The following is a 13971-nucleotide window of genomic DNA, read 5'->3' as shown; positions in this document are numbered from 1 at the left end:
GTGTGGCCAAACTTTGATAGACCTCAAACCAGACCACTTCCCTACAGTTTCGAGTGTGTTAGCATTGTTTTAGCTCCCCACTATTGCCATTGGACGCGTCTTTTTTTCTTCTTCTGGAGCAGTCCAGTCTGATGAATTCACCGAAAAAAGACGGAGATGATGATGTGCCCGTTAAAGACCCGGTAAAATACGGCGAATTGGTCATTTTGGGGTAAGTCTCTTATAAAAACCTTGTACGATAGTAAAAAATAATTGTATGGGGTCGAGAAACGCACCAGCGGCAAATTAACGTAGCGGATTCATCAGCACAATAAACCATCAGATGATGTGAGAGTTCAGGCTAAATCCATTGCTTTTATAAAATATATTCTGGTAGTAAATTCATACTAGCTTAGCTTATTTCCCGTTTATTATACGTTTGTCGTCGTTTTCTCCTCAAGTATGGATGTGTAGTAATGTACCAAAGTAAGTTCATGGTTCATGTTTTCTTAAACTATGGTACTGTATTGTTTCTGTACCATATGTGGTGCGTTTAGGTGTAAAAGGTGCAAAATGTGCTTTAGCCATAGTACAGAAGGCTACTACGAATGTAGCCGCGTTTTCATCAATGGTTGTAGTGGGGGTAAGCTGCGCTGGATTGCTCAGGCTGAAAATCCCAATGATGTCATACTGTGCTGGATCCGTGATTGCTAAAAGTGGGACTGGGGAGAATATCATTGTATGAGAGATGCATGCATCCCGTCATGTTACTGAGTCACGGTCTTTCTTTCGGCTGTTATTACTAATTAATAAAAGCCAGCTGACCATCTCTGCCAGGGAGGGAGGAAGAGGAAGAGGAGGATGAGGAGGAGGAGAAAAGCCCCTCTACATCACCAGCACACACAGTAGGCAGGATGTGCTGATGACAGCCACCAGCTTCCACAGCATTTCCAGCCCTTCAGCTCCACACTGAGCACAGCTCTGCAGGGACCAGAAATGCCACAACGCACACACATCTATACACAATCATATCCAGGCGCACACAGGCCTCCCTCTTGCGCTGCAGAGCTTCCTGTGTAAGCCAAAGATAACTGACCTAATGGCCTATCTCTTCCCCTCTGGCTGAACATGGAGTGAGGAGGCTGTAGGAGGCCGCCCGCATCAGAATACTGATGAGACCTCGTCATCTGACCGTTTGAACACAGCGGCCCTTTGCTCCCATAGATCAGGACAAGGAAGTGAGAACTGAATGCCTGTTTTGAGGCCTTTTGGACATGCAGCTCAAACACAAGCGCGCTCTGCGGTGTCGACCGCAACGCTTAATGTGCCTCATCGATTACTGAAAATGCATTCACTGTAAAAGTGTAGTGATTGAGGTTGGGTTTGATCTTGTCTCATCAGAGTACTGCCCTCAAGGCTGTTATGGGTATCTGTGGTTTTGAAAAAGGTCTCAGTGATATCTGCAAACAGTTGATGTCATAGTTAAAAACTTCCATTAAAACTTCCACTATGCCATTATTGCTTCTATTCTTCTTTATGTGAGAGTTTGTTTAAAAATGACAAACAATCCCATCTTTGGGTTTATTATGCCCCGTGACCAGCTCAGCTGTCCCCCGACATAGAGGAAGTAAGAACCAGTGTAAGAACAGGCTGTTCTTTATACTGCTTCCTGTCAGATTTCTTACTTTGCTGGCCTGCTTCGTGTAAGTGTGGTTTGACTTTGCATCTGTCAGCCTTGATGATCATATGCCCCGTGTGGTCGATGCCTGCTCCACTGCAGGCCATGTGATCTTTGCAGTGGCTGCCTGCCATTGCTCATTACCTTAGTTAGCCCGGACACCATGTACGCCGCTGTCCTGTCCAGCGGCCCGGTGCAGCTCGACTCGCTCATAACCAACTTCCCAATCATCACTATGTAAACACCCTCCTCTATGCATTTTCCCCCACACATTTCCAACCCACAGATAACCCATCTTAACACGGCCTCTGTCGCATTTCTCCGTTTCACACCCGGTCCCTTCTCTACCAGCCTTCCAGTGTTTTGCTGAGTGCTGACTTTTACAGCGGCCAGCCTCCTTGGTGACTTGCCCTAAACGAAAATAAACCCTCTGTTGGGGGGCAGAAGGAGTGCATATTTCATATTTATGATGTGTGCACATGCGTGATGCAGACCCCAAATGCCCATAGTTGTAACTTTCAGTGCTGGTCTTCCACTGGCCTATTGCCTCAATCTTCGTGTCGAGATTCTTGGAAGTTCACCTCATTAAAAATACATTATGTCAACAAACTTTCCTTTAGACACACTCACAGATTTAACCAGGAAAACCAGTTTACTGATGTAAAAAACTAAATTATCTGTCATCTCAGAAAGAGGAATAATAAAATATAACATTTTCTTTGCTTTCTCTAGAACTCGGGACTTAAATGCTTTTAACAGACTGGGTTTCTGTTTTTATTATATTTATTGTATTAGACTGGCAAAAGTGTTTTTCCTAGTTTTCATTTCCATATTAACATTGCAGAAGTCACATTTGAGATTAATTTTACACACTACCGTAAAGATCCTAAATAGAACAGGAAAAATGGTAAATGCGGTTTGTACAATACAATATATGTAATTATACTGTACATAAACATGTTTTTCTGTTAGGGTTTGGTCAGGTTATAAAGAATTTGCACCTGCAGTTTTCAGGCATGTAGGACAGAATTACGTCCACGTGAAAGAGGTCTACCCAAGTGGTAATTACATTGAATATTGAAAATCTAGCAAAATTTCTATTTGAAAATGTTTAATTAAAAGGCCTATTGTGCATTATGAATTTATACCATATGTACAGATTCAAAATTATTGCAAGCCAGCTAATTTTACCTAGCGTCCCAACAGCAAGGTGTCTCTTTTGCACCCTTTTATGTTTGCCGACCTATTGCCAAAGACTAAAAGCCAATCTCAGATTTACGCTTTTTTGGTCTTGTGCTTGGTGTCTGTCTCTTTTTCAGTTTTCACCATCTTCTGTAATCAATCTCTTCGGTCTCTTCCCCTCGGACTTTATTTCTATACAGAGAATACCACACTAGCTGTGTGTTGTACCTAGCTGAAAACCCATAGTTGATGTGTGACATTACGGTGTAAACCACTTCTTGCCGGCGATTGTACTCGATCAACCCAACTTACCCTAGTGAAACGAAAAGAAGCAGCATTGTCTCATTTAGAAGCCAGTGTACCATGAGTTCGACGTTGTTATTTTAAGATAAAATACTTGCATAATGTTGCTTTTATTTGATGAATTTCTTCAATCTTCAGCCAAAAGCTCCACTGACTGTTTTCCTTTTGCTGCTTGTTGACTTAACAGTTATGGACCCAGACTGACATTACTGACACTGTCAGAGCAGACAGTTGTCCTTTTAGCTTTCAGGCCACTGAGTGACAGGTCAGAAGAGATCCAAACCAGATGCCATGAAGGCCTGTAAAGACTTATTGTCTATATTGTTATAGTCGTCCTGTCTGCTGGCTTTCCTCTTAGTGGTTTCGATAAGATCGTAATAAAGACCATGTCCTGCTGATTAGTAAAAAGTCTAAAATCAGCAGACTGCCTTCAGTGTGAACTCAGACTGTGAAAGTGATGCATAAAAAACACAGTGCCGGCAAGAGAAAAGAGCCAGACTGATATGAGATCATCTTTTCAGAAAAGGTTGATATTGAATAATAAAACAGTCAAGGTCTGGAATACATTATTTACCACGCTGAGGAAGACTCAATCTGAATGTTCATATCTGCCTCAATTGCTTCAGAGTTAGTATTCAAAATCCTTAATGGAGCACGTCCTCAAGGCTTTAAGGTTAATGTAATCGTGCGCTGGGTTTATCAAAATAATTCTGTCCTGCTGAAAACTCTTTATATTGTTAACAAAAAGCTGAGCTTCTCTTCAGTGAATGTGCCCCTCAAGTGCAAGTCAAGTGATTTAGATCAAGGGCTAGTTGTCCCTTTCATTCAAGTTCAGCAGTTTAATATGAATCATGAGTGTCCCGAATGTGCTGCTTTAATTTGTTTCAAAGGAATATGGAGTGTTATACCTGTAAAGATGCACATAATCAATTCTGCTTGCACTCAAATTATTTCCTTCTTGGCAGCACCAGTGGCATTTTAAATGATGTCTGTTTTTTAAACACCATAGTGATCGGTCAGTAATGCCAAATAAACTGGAATAAACGTGTGCACATCTGAGTCATACTCTTGTTCAATTACTTATCGCTTTGTTTCCGTACTCACAGTTTGTTCCCGCGCTTGTTTTTGTTTGTCATTTTTCAGGTACAATGGCTCGCTTCCAAGTGGAGATCGTGGGCGCAGAAAGAGCCGCTTTGCTCTGTACCGTAGGGCCAAGGCCAACGGTGTCAAACCCAGTGCTGTGCACATCCTCAACACACCACAGGACAGCAAGGTACCCGTTTGTGCGCTGTGTGTTTTATCATTATGTAACATTACTTTGCTTCCTGTTCATAAGTATGCCAGGGGAAGGATGACTAATCATGAGGATGGTGTATGTGCTCTGTCCATTTTGGTGTGTCTTTGTACCTATGGTTGCAGTTATTAAAATTAAGATAATGTTGATATTAAAACTGTCAGGTTATTTTCAAATGCTGCCATCACATACAGCATTACTTTAAGAAAAGTTTTATTTTATGTTTATAAATGTCAGTTGTTGTTATTCTCTTTTGAGCATCAACATGCTTTAGTAATACATGCGGTGGAGAACATGAAAGACTATTCCAGAAAATGAGTGCATTAACGCAGCTTGTTGCTGCTGGTGTTGTTGCAGGCCGTCCACAGCAGGGGGCAGCACAGCATCTCTTTTACACTGTCCCGCAACCAGACAGTGGTGGTGGAGTACTGCCATGACAACAACACAGACATGTTCCAGGTAAGGAAAGAGAGAAAACAAAGTCATCCCTTTTATGAATCCTCCTTAAGAGATGTCAGGAAAGGAATGCAAGTTTCTCCAAAAATATACTGTTGCGTAATACCATCAAAGTAATTTCCACACTAGGATTATTTTAGTTCAGAACTGTGACCATTTTGTATTAAAAATAAAGGCTTGTGCGTAATATTTCCAAATCTATTTTTATATACAGGATTCTGGACTTATAATAGTGTGACAGATTTGCAACAAATTATCAACAGTCTTGCTCACTCCAGTTATGTTTCAAAGGCATAAAGCCAGCCTATAAATACTGTTTAAATTTGAACTTAAATTCACGTTGGTTTAAATAAATCATATCCAGAAGTGGCAGGGAATATATGAGTCGTCATTCCTGTGCCGTCTCCTGCAGATCGGACGCTCCACAGAAAGTCCTATTGACTTTGTGGTGACAGACACCTCCGGAGGGGGAAAGGAGGGAGAGGACCCCTCCATCGCTCCCAGCACTATCTCCCGATTTGCCTGCAGAGTGGTGTGTGAGCGCAACCCACCCTACACGGCTCGCATCTATGCTGCAGGCTTTGACTCCTCCAAAAATATCTTCCTAGGGGTGAGTACATTGATCGTCCAGGGAATTCAATTTCCATGAAATGACAACATCCTGGAATATGTCAATGCAAAGATGACCATAAACTGGACTGGTTGTTTAATTCTGACGTGTATAACGCTAACTTCATCTCAAAATCCAGAAGAAGAAGGCAAAATGGAATAATTGATTTCTTATTTTCTCTCATATTTTTCTTGTATTAGTATTCTTTGCAGTAATCTTATGACTTCTGTGTCAGATTTGATTGTGAATAAAGCTTAAGTAGTTTATTTTTGGACTTTCTCTGTTGTTTTGAAATATCAAGTCTGGTCTTGGCTTGTCTGAGTCGATATTGTCGTGTAAGCCCATGCAGGCTGAGCATAGTTATGCATATATATGACACAATTAATTAAAAAAATATATGAATTCCTTTATTAATTCAGCAATACATGCTTTCATGTCTATGCTGCCTCAGGAGAAAGCAACCAAATGGAAAAATCCTGATGGGCACATGGATGGCCTCACCACCAACGGGGTGCTAGTGATGCACCCGGAGGGTTTCCCAGAAGACCCCAAGCAGGGTTTGTGGAGGGAGATCTCTGTCTGTGGAGATGTTTATGCTCTGCGGGAGACACGCTCTGGACCCAGTCGAGGCAAACTGGTGAGTTGCTGGTGGTTTTTCCACAGCGTCCATGTTGCTTTCTGTCTTCATCCAGCTTGTTAGGTCTACTTTTATTGTATCTGGATGTTACCTTCAGGCAGAGGGAGAGAGCAGCGCACTGCGTGACGGTTCCCTGGTCGACCTATGTGGTGCCACCTTGCTGTGGCGCACAGGTGAGGGGCTCATGCGCGCTCCCACACTGCGTCACCTGGAGGCACTTCGTCAGGAGCTTAATGCGTCCCGACCCCAGTGCCCTGTAGGCCTCAGCACACTGGCCTTCCCCAGCCTTCCACGCAGCCACAGGTGAGGGCCACAATGAATTGGTCTTTCAAAAATACTAATTATTTCCATCAGGATATTCATTTAGTCTCATTGTTAGGAGTAAGCAAATCCTTCACTGTTGTCTTTACTGTTTCATGCATGTGCACTTAAATTCAACTTTCTGGATGTGTTACTTCAGCCTTGAAGAGCGTCAGCCTTGGGTCTACCTCACCTGCGGCCATGTCCACGGACGCCACGACTGGGGTCAGAGATCTGAGGGAGAGGAGGTACCGGCAGAAGGGGAGGGCTCCACAACCCGCAGAGAATGTCCCCTGTGCAGGAGCGTGGGTCCCTATGTGCCCCTGTGGCTGGGCTGTGAGCCCGCCGTGTACGTTGATGCCGGAGCTCCTACTCACGGTTTTGTGCCATGCGGCCACGTCTGCTCAGAGAGGACAGCCAGATACTGGGCTGAGACCCCTCTGCCTCACGGGACACACGCCTTCAGACCTGTCTGCCCCTTCTGCTCCGCTGGCCTCAGCTCCCCCGGGTGGACGCGGCTCATCTTCCAGGGCCCAATCGACTAGCCGGCACTCCTCAGCAACCACTATTACGGCAACACCAATCTACCTGAGCTTCATTCATGTTGCAAACGTTGATCAGTGTGGAAAGGTGATTCATTTGGAATACGTGCGTAAGGTAAAGCGTGTGTGTTTGCAACATTGTGTCACTGAATGTAGCTCAGTGCTTAAGAATCCTTCCCCTTGTTTATCCTTCAGTGCTTGTTGATTGGTATAGGATCAGCAGGATAGGTGAAAGAAACATGACAGAATAATAAGTACTGTCATGTGAGTGAGATGGTTTTAATTCTAGCCAACCATAAATCCAGCTACTTTTAATAATTACAGAGCCTTCAATTAAATAGAGTTCTCAAAAATAACATTACACGTGCACGGGAGCTTAAATAATGCTACTTGACCTTTTCTTAAACATGTATGTTCACAACACTATTAAATAAAATGGCACCAGTAATATTATACTTTATCCGGCCAAAACACTTTACATGTCAGTATCAGACACAGTGCATGTTAAGAAATGGCATGTAGCTTTTTGCACATAAGAAGGAAATGGCCTTGTTTCTCAGTTCGCATTAATTGTCAGTGTTCTGTACAGGGTGGAACATCACCTCGTGCACTTGGCCACAAATCTAACCACCTAAACTCCTTAAAAATGTTGCCACCTAATTTTTTTTATTCACACAACAAGATAACACTTCTGCCCTCAGCTCCTGCGATAAAAAAGCCCCTTTCTAGATTTGCGTTCTGGCTTGCTTCCTCAGCTGCTTGCTGATTTATATTTATAGCTGTAAGCTCAGTGGGCTGTATTAACTACTTATGATAAATGTGGGAGGTTACAAGATGAGAGGCTTGAGCTTCCGTGCAGCATTTTAAATTCCTAGCGAGCCATGAAGGGGACTTTGTTTTTAAAATCAGGCTTTTTTCAGTATATGCAATTCTCATCTTTTGTCTACACATATCCTTTTAGTATGAAATCTATGCACAGACCCTGCCCTTAAACAAGCCCCCCCCCCCCCCCCCCCCCCATTACCTCTTAAGCACCAGAGTGAACGCTACATCCACTTGATCTTATCCTAATTATGAAGCAGAGCGAGGATAAACAAAGCCTGGGAATGAAACTGGGTAAACTCAACTTCACAACTCTCTGAAGCAATAATCTCACTGATAAGCTAGATGTTGTGCTATGTTTAGCCAAGTGTTAGGTCAGTAGTCCCTTCAAACATGGCTGAAATGGCTTCCAGGTTAAGGGCTCAACCAGAGGCGTGTTCAATTCCATGATTTCTTTTATTTCCAAATGGGGTTTTATATGAGTGATCAAAGTATGTATGGAGTAACCAAAGCACTAAACTTTAAAGACTAGCAGCTGAATCAGTGACTAAATACTCATAATACCTTTAAATGTATATTAAATATACATTTAAACACTCAATCCAGACGTGTGATAATCTCCAGGAGTGGTTGTTTTAGCCACAGAACAGCACAGCGGTTGGTATTGTCCTAAAAACGACTTGTTGCATTGCCTCTCTTACTAATTTGAACACACTTCTGGTTACCGAATTATGCTAAACAGGGTCTATGTTAGTGTGACGGCGTGTCAGTAGGTTTGACCTTGTATAACCTCAAACTAAAACCTTTTTGTTTGTTTGTTTATTTTGAAGAAAACTATTTTGTTAGGAAAGGGGGAGGAGTTTATTTTGGGGAAGTGGGAAGAATCATTTTAGATGTTCAGTGTTTTAAAAAAAAAAAAAGAAGCTATTTTTCTAACTGGTTTTAGTTATCTGTTGTTACTCAGTGTAAGCAAGTTCTGTATGTTTCCAAATATAATCGTGTGGTAGATGTAGGAGAGCTTGTGAGTGAGAAAACATTGCCAACACTGTGTCCAACAAACACACACTTACACACTGCTACCGTAAAAAAAACATTGCCCAGACAATGAATGTAGCCAAATACTCGGGCTATATTTAGCCTTCCCTGGTGCTCATATTGAATGGTCTATATTGTGATACTATTTTTGTAACTGAATATTACGGTGTAGCTTGGTGAACTAGCTCAAAAAAAAAAAAAAAAAAAGTCTGGTCATTTCAGTAATAGCCTCAAGTATGGAAGACATAACTGATTAATACACTCTCACACGGAAATTGTGTCTAGCTTGCATGTGCTGAACATACACATAACGGTATGTACACTACACACATACTTAAAAACTTTGCACGGTGGATTGCCAACTTGTTATTCATGCTGAGAACGTTTGTCGCAGACGAAGTTGTCTTCCGAGCTCCTCAGTTGTTGAACCTGCAGCATTTTGTTTTGCGAAGAGAAAGAAAAAAGCCTAAAAAAATCCTCATACTTGATAAATCTTTGTGAATGAGACCTCTTGTACTGCTATGCTAATATTTCCCACCAAACCAGTGAACGCTGCAGAAGGATCACGTCAACACCTGTTTACATTTTGTATGTAGACGCATCATGGAACATTTAAAGCGAATGAAAGTCGGCGTACTGTTTTCAGAATGTGATGTTTTCCATTTAAAGTCTAAAATATGACATTTGTAGTGCGGTGGATAAGTGGTGTAGTGTTGACAATTACTGTAGCTCAGGATTCGTGATTTCAGACTCAGCTGGTGGGGCCTGGGGGAAGCCATGTTACAAAAAAAAAAAGAAAATGTGTTGATTGAAAAAGTTTAAGAATTGCAAAACAAAAAAGGTTGCATTAAATGTGAGAGCATTAACTTCTAATATCTGAACTACTGAGGGCATGTAGTCTGGTAGATCACTACAGGTCAGTCACATACGGGTCTTTATAAAAAGATGAAACCGGCACCAAGAGGCAAAGAAAACATCCGCTGCCCTTTATACATCGTGCCAAATCCAGTATATATATCCAGTATGTACTGTGTATATATACACAGTACTACAAACATGTAACACAATTGGCATGTGGATGGAGAACCGTTGCAGCACCCTCATTGGCTTCTAGTTTATGACCTTAGATACTTGTTTCAGCTCAAGTTATTCCTGATTTGAATCTTTTCGTTTTAGATTTTAGGAGGATATTTTAATGTCAGGTTATTTAACACCACCGGTAACATTTTTTATTATCATACACAGTTTATTCAGATGACATTCATTCCAGATGGAGAAACCTCAACCTCCTCGACTCATGAGCTCGCCTTATTATAGGCGCGCGAGTAGCTGACATGTATTATACAGCGTAACAACCTCACGGTTAACAATGCATTCCTTTAAATCTATCGGTGTTATGTACAGCTATTTTGTATTATTTTATAACATATTCTTCTGTATTTGTCCGGTGCACAGACAATCGCTATACACATGTCAATAAACCAGTTAAAAACCATGTGGTTTGTGTCTTTATTCCACGCAGAAACTAGAACAGTAAAATACTGTGAAGTGAATGAAGTGGTTGTGACAGTATTGTGATGTGCTGGTTCCAGCAGAGGGCGCTCTCTACCAGCTCTCCTGCTCACACAGTCGTGCACATTATGGTGAGGTTGCTAGTGAGTTGCATCACCTCTTTAAAATAATCATCTGTTTTAATGAGCAGTTTTGGCAGTGATGTACGGTACACCTCCACGCAAATGTGATAAGAAACCAAAAATGTCCGCAAAATTACACAACGCTCCAATTCAAAGAGCAATTTACAAGATTTAGCAAAGAACTGAGGATTTCTCATGAAAGACTCCTGCTGGGAGCGATGTTATTCACAAGTTTGTACAGACATTAAACCATGAGGAACATGGGTCTTTTTTTTGCTTTCACAAATTTATTTCATGGTATCTCAGTGACACACTGCATTTAAAGTCTTTCAGAGCAGGAGGAAAGAGAAAACCACAAGCCTGCTGAAACTCTGAAAGATAAATTAAACAGAGTTCATTCTGGTAGACTTTCCTAATATAATAATTAGCTTCTGACTTTCTCACTTCAATGCATCCAACATGTCGTACATGGAGAAAATGCAAAACATGTGAGACCTGATGTGACAAGGATTTTGAGTGCAACATAATGGATGCATGCACTGATCACCCACAACATTAAAACCACTGGCAGGAGAAGTAAATAACATTGACCATCTTGTGACAATTCAATGTTCTGCTGGGAAACTTCTGGACCTGTCATTCATGTGGATGTTACTTAGACATGAAGCACCCACCTAGACCAGACCAGGCACCCTCACCCCATAGCTATGACACTCCTTGATGGCAGCAGCCATCCCCAGCAGGATGCAGCCTGACAGACACACACACAAAAACGCTTTAGGAACAACTCAAAAAAACACGAAGAACAGCACAAGGTGTTGACCTGGCCTCCAAATTCACTAGATCCCAAACTGATCAAGTATCTGTGGGATGATCCACAGAGGCCCCTCCCCTCAACCCATAGTCAAAGTAAGGTATGAGAAAGAGAAAGAGGAACGTTAAAAGGGTGCCCTAAAGCTAATTTTTAACCAGGGCCTTCAAACAGGGAGCTGTGACCATGTTCTGTATGTGTGTGTTGGATGATGTAGCACAGATGATGGAGGTAGGGTTTCAGAATACAGCTGAATTCTCAGCGGAGGGATTTATAGGTTTTGATCCCAGCTAATTAATGTGAATCCCTCAATGGGAGTAATGGTATCTGTGACTAGTTTGAAGGGGACTTTTGTGTGTGCGTATTTTCACGCATCTCTCCGCGCGTGCACAAAAGTGTGGTGTGTCAACGTATATGCACGAGGAGAACGTGAAGCCGTCTGAGTTGGTGATTGTGTGTGTGCGTGTTAATCAAAGGCTCTGAAATCTTAACTCTCTGCGGACTCGGCTCTCTGCTCTCGAGGTAGCAGGCAGTGTTCATGCTATTGTTCCATCAATCCAGCCGTTAACTACAAACACTGGGAAACTTTAATTAAGCCGGGGCCACAGACGATTAATTAACTTTAAGACTTTCACCTCTTTTTTTCTTTCCTTCTACACATTTCACTAAGTCACCGAGCCACAGAAAGTGTTAATTTAGCCACATAATTTACAAATCCAATTAAAGCCAATATTAAGGCATCACAATCTGCTGCCGTTCTCTAGTCTTATAAGACTATTCTCTTTTGCGGCTCATCTAGCAGTGGATGCCAGCACACGTAAGCCGAGCAGAATGTATTAAACAGGGGTTAGGAGTTGTAATAAGTTTGATTATTTTATGGAGTTTATTATGCTGTGTTATCCTGTTAGGGAGGTGATGTTGTGGCAGTGGATTGGTAATCCAGACTGTCTTGTGTCTCACCAAGCGGTCTCCTGCTCTGCCACCATGGATGCTGTCGTCACGCGTCACAGCCTGGAAGGGGGAGGCCTGCCCTGGATGGTGGTGGATGGGAATATGACACATAGAGCTCACCTCACTTGTCAGAGTGTTTTTCTTCGTGCCAGTCATGGAATACCTGCTGAAGATGCTACTTGACTTCACCCCCCGCCCCCAATAATACATATTGTGCGCATACCACTATTTGTAGTATCTATTGCCACATGAGGTAGTACAATGCCTCATGGCACATTGATAGAAATATTGTAATATTTTTTGGTTTGTATCCTTTTGTTACTATTTTTCCATCTGTGGCAGAAAAACATATCCTGCACTACATTACGGCTAATCTAATCTCTGTAAACATCTGGATAAAATCCAGAATGCAACATTTTCATCAGACAAATAGCTAGTTCGGCAACCTACACAGCTGAAATATTAAGCCAAAAAGGAAGTGCCAAAAACATTTGAGGCTGGATCCAAAAGCAAGCCAGTCCCTGTAGACCTTTAAATTGAAATATTCAACTTTACTGCAGAAATAAATGTTTACAGCCTAGTTGTAATGGGTTTCAGTCTCTATTGCTAATTTTTGAATTCATGACAACTGTAGCTTATCAGTGAGATTACTGCTTCAGAGACTCCCAGTTCAAACCTTAACGTTAAAGTCATATACAGTCACTGGTCAGGTTCCACCTTCCATTGAAAATTAATTGTAGCCAGTTGCCTTTTCACCACTAATCTAATAAACATTAGCTACAACAACAGATCAAGATGGCCTAAAGTTTCTAAAGCCCTGCTCACCTGCTTCTAGTTTTTAAGCATGTAATGTTTTTTCCCCAACATATTTATTATTTAGGCATTTAAACATAACCACTATGTTGGAATAACTAAAGCTAGTTGTCTTTCTTAAAATAGGCTATCAAATATGCATGGCTAATCTGTGACTAAGCTAGTGGTGCCGCAAACCTATGCAACTATTGTAACTAGCAAGCTAATCTTGCCAAGGGGTGATACTGCTGTAATTCCTTTTCTCCTATAGGACCCTGCTGCCTTCAAATGGGGTAGTGCTTACCTTGTTCACAAAACAGCCGCGTCTTTTTATTATGTCTTTGCGTTTCCTATATTGAAGTACTCAGTCTGCTTACTAAACTGTTAGCCTCAGTGGCTTCAAGATGCTAACAGTTCTCTGGTAGCATGCTCTCATAACTTATTCTGCCTTCCAATGTAACTCGTGAACACATGGTTACGATATTGTAAGTTTTTTACACAAACTGCTCGGTGTTCAGTTGGTAACATCAAACTGTGGGTGTTCAGGAGTCACCTGGGTTAACAGCTCAACAAACTAACAAGCAGATCACTTAATGTAGGAAACGGGAGTTGGGAATATCAACATTGTTCTCTGACATATGACTAAATTATTATATATATTGACGTCCCGTTACTGACAATGTCAATTCTGAACTAGGCAGCATTAGGCCTACAGCAGATGTTACCACTTGAAGGACAAACACTTTGTGTACGACTCCCCATGCTGAAACCATTAGGTCACACATTTGAACAGGGGCGGATGGTGTATAGGGGCGATTTGGGCGACGCCCTACCAGCTGGGAGAAAGAGGATTTTTTTTTTTTTACAAATTCTATCACAGCAAAAGTAGTTTTCAGTGTTCTAGACATATTATCTGTCATTGTCCAATCAGAATCGTCAGGTTCA

General features: G+C 41.8%; 1 protein-coding gene across 1 annotated transcript; it reads left to right on the top strand.

Annotated features, from left to right (window-relative positions):
- Positions 1 to 7983, top strand: LOC311499333 (E3 ubiquitin-protein ligase pellino homolog 2). Its single transcript, XM_084560285.1, has 7 exons — positions 1 to 211; positions 4286 to 4415; positions 4794 to 4895; positions 5305 to 5502; positions 5954 to 6139; positions 6237 to 6442; positions 6600 to 7983. The coding sequence occupies exons 1-7, from the start codon at positions 132 to 134 to the stop codon at positions 6982 to 6984; spliced, it is 1287 nt and encodes a 428-aa protein (XP_084416411.1). The 5' UTR covers positions 1 to 131; the 3' UTR covers positions 6985 to 7983.
- The last annotated feature ends 5988 nt before the right edge of the window (positions 7984 to 13971 follow it).

Source organism: Chelon labrosus (genome assembly GCF_963514085.1).
Source record: "Chelon labrosus genome assembly, chromosome: 14".
In the NCBI taxonomy this organism is placed as follows: Eukaryota; Metazoa; Chordata; class Actinopteri; order Mugiliformes; family Mugilidae; genus Chelon; species Chelon labrosus.
This window is presented reverse-complemented; position numbering and strand designations above follow the sequence as displayed.

What these genes read in the sequence shown, in the direction of transcription:
- LOC311499333 (XM_084560285.1), top strand. Translation starts at nt 132, where the DNA reads ATGAATTCACCGAAAAAAGACGGAGATGATGATGTGCCCGTTAAAGAC. An exon ending in ACAACACAGACATGTTCCAG is followed by an intron (nt 4,896 to 5,304) that starts GTAAGGAAAGAG and finishes CGTCTCCTGCAG; the next exon opens with ATCGGACGCTCCACAGAAAG. An exon ending in CCAAAAATATCTTCCTAGGG is followed by an intron (nt 5,503 to 5,953) that starts GTGAGTACATTG and finishes ATGCTGCCTCAG; the next exon opens with GAGAAAGCAACCAAATGGAA.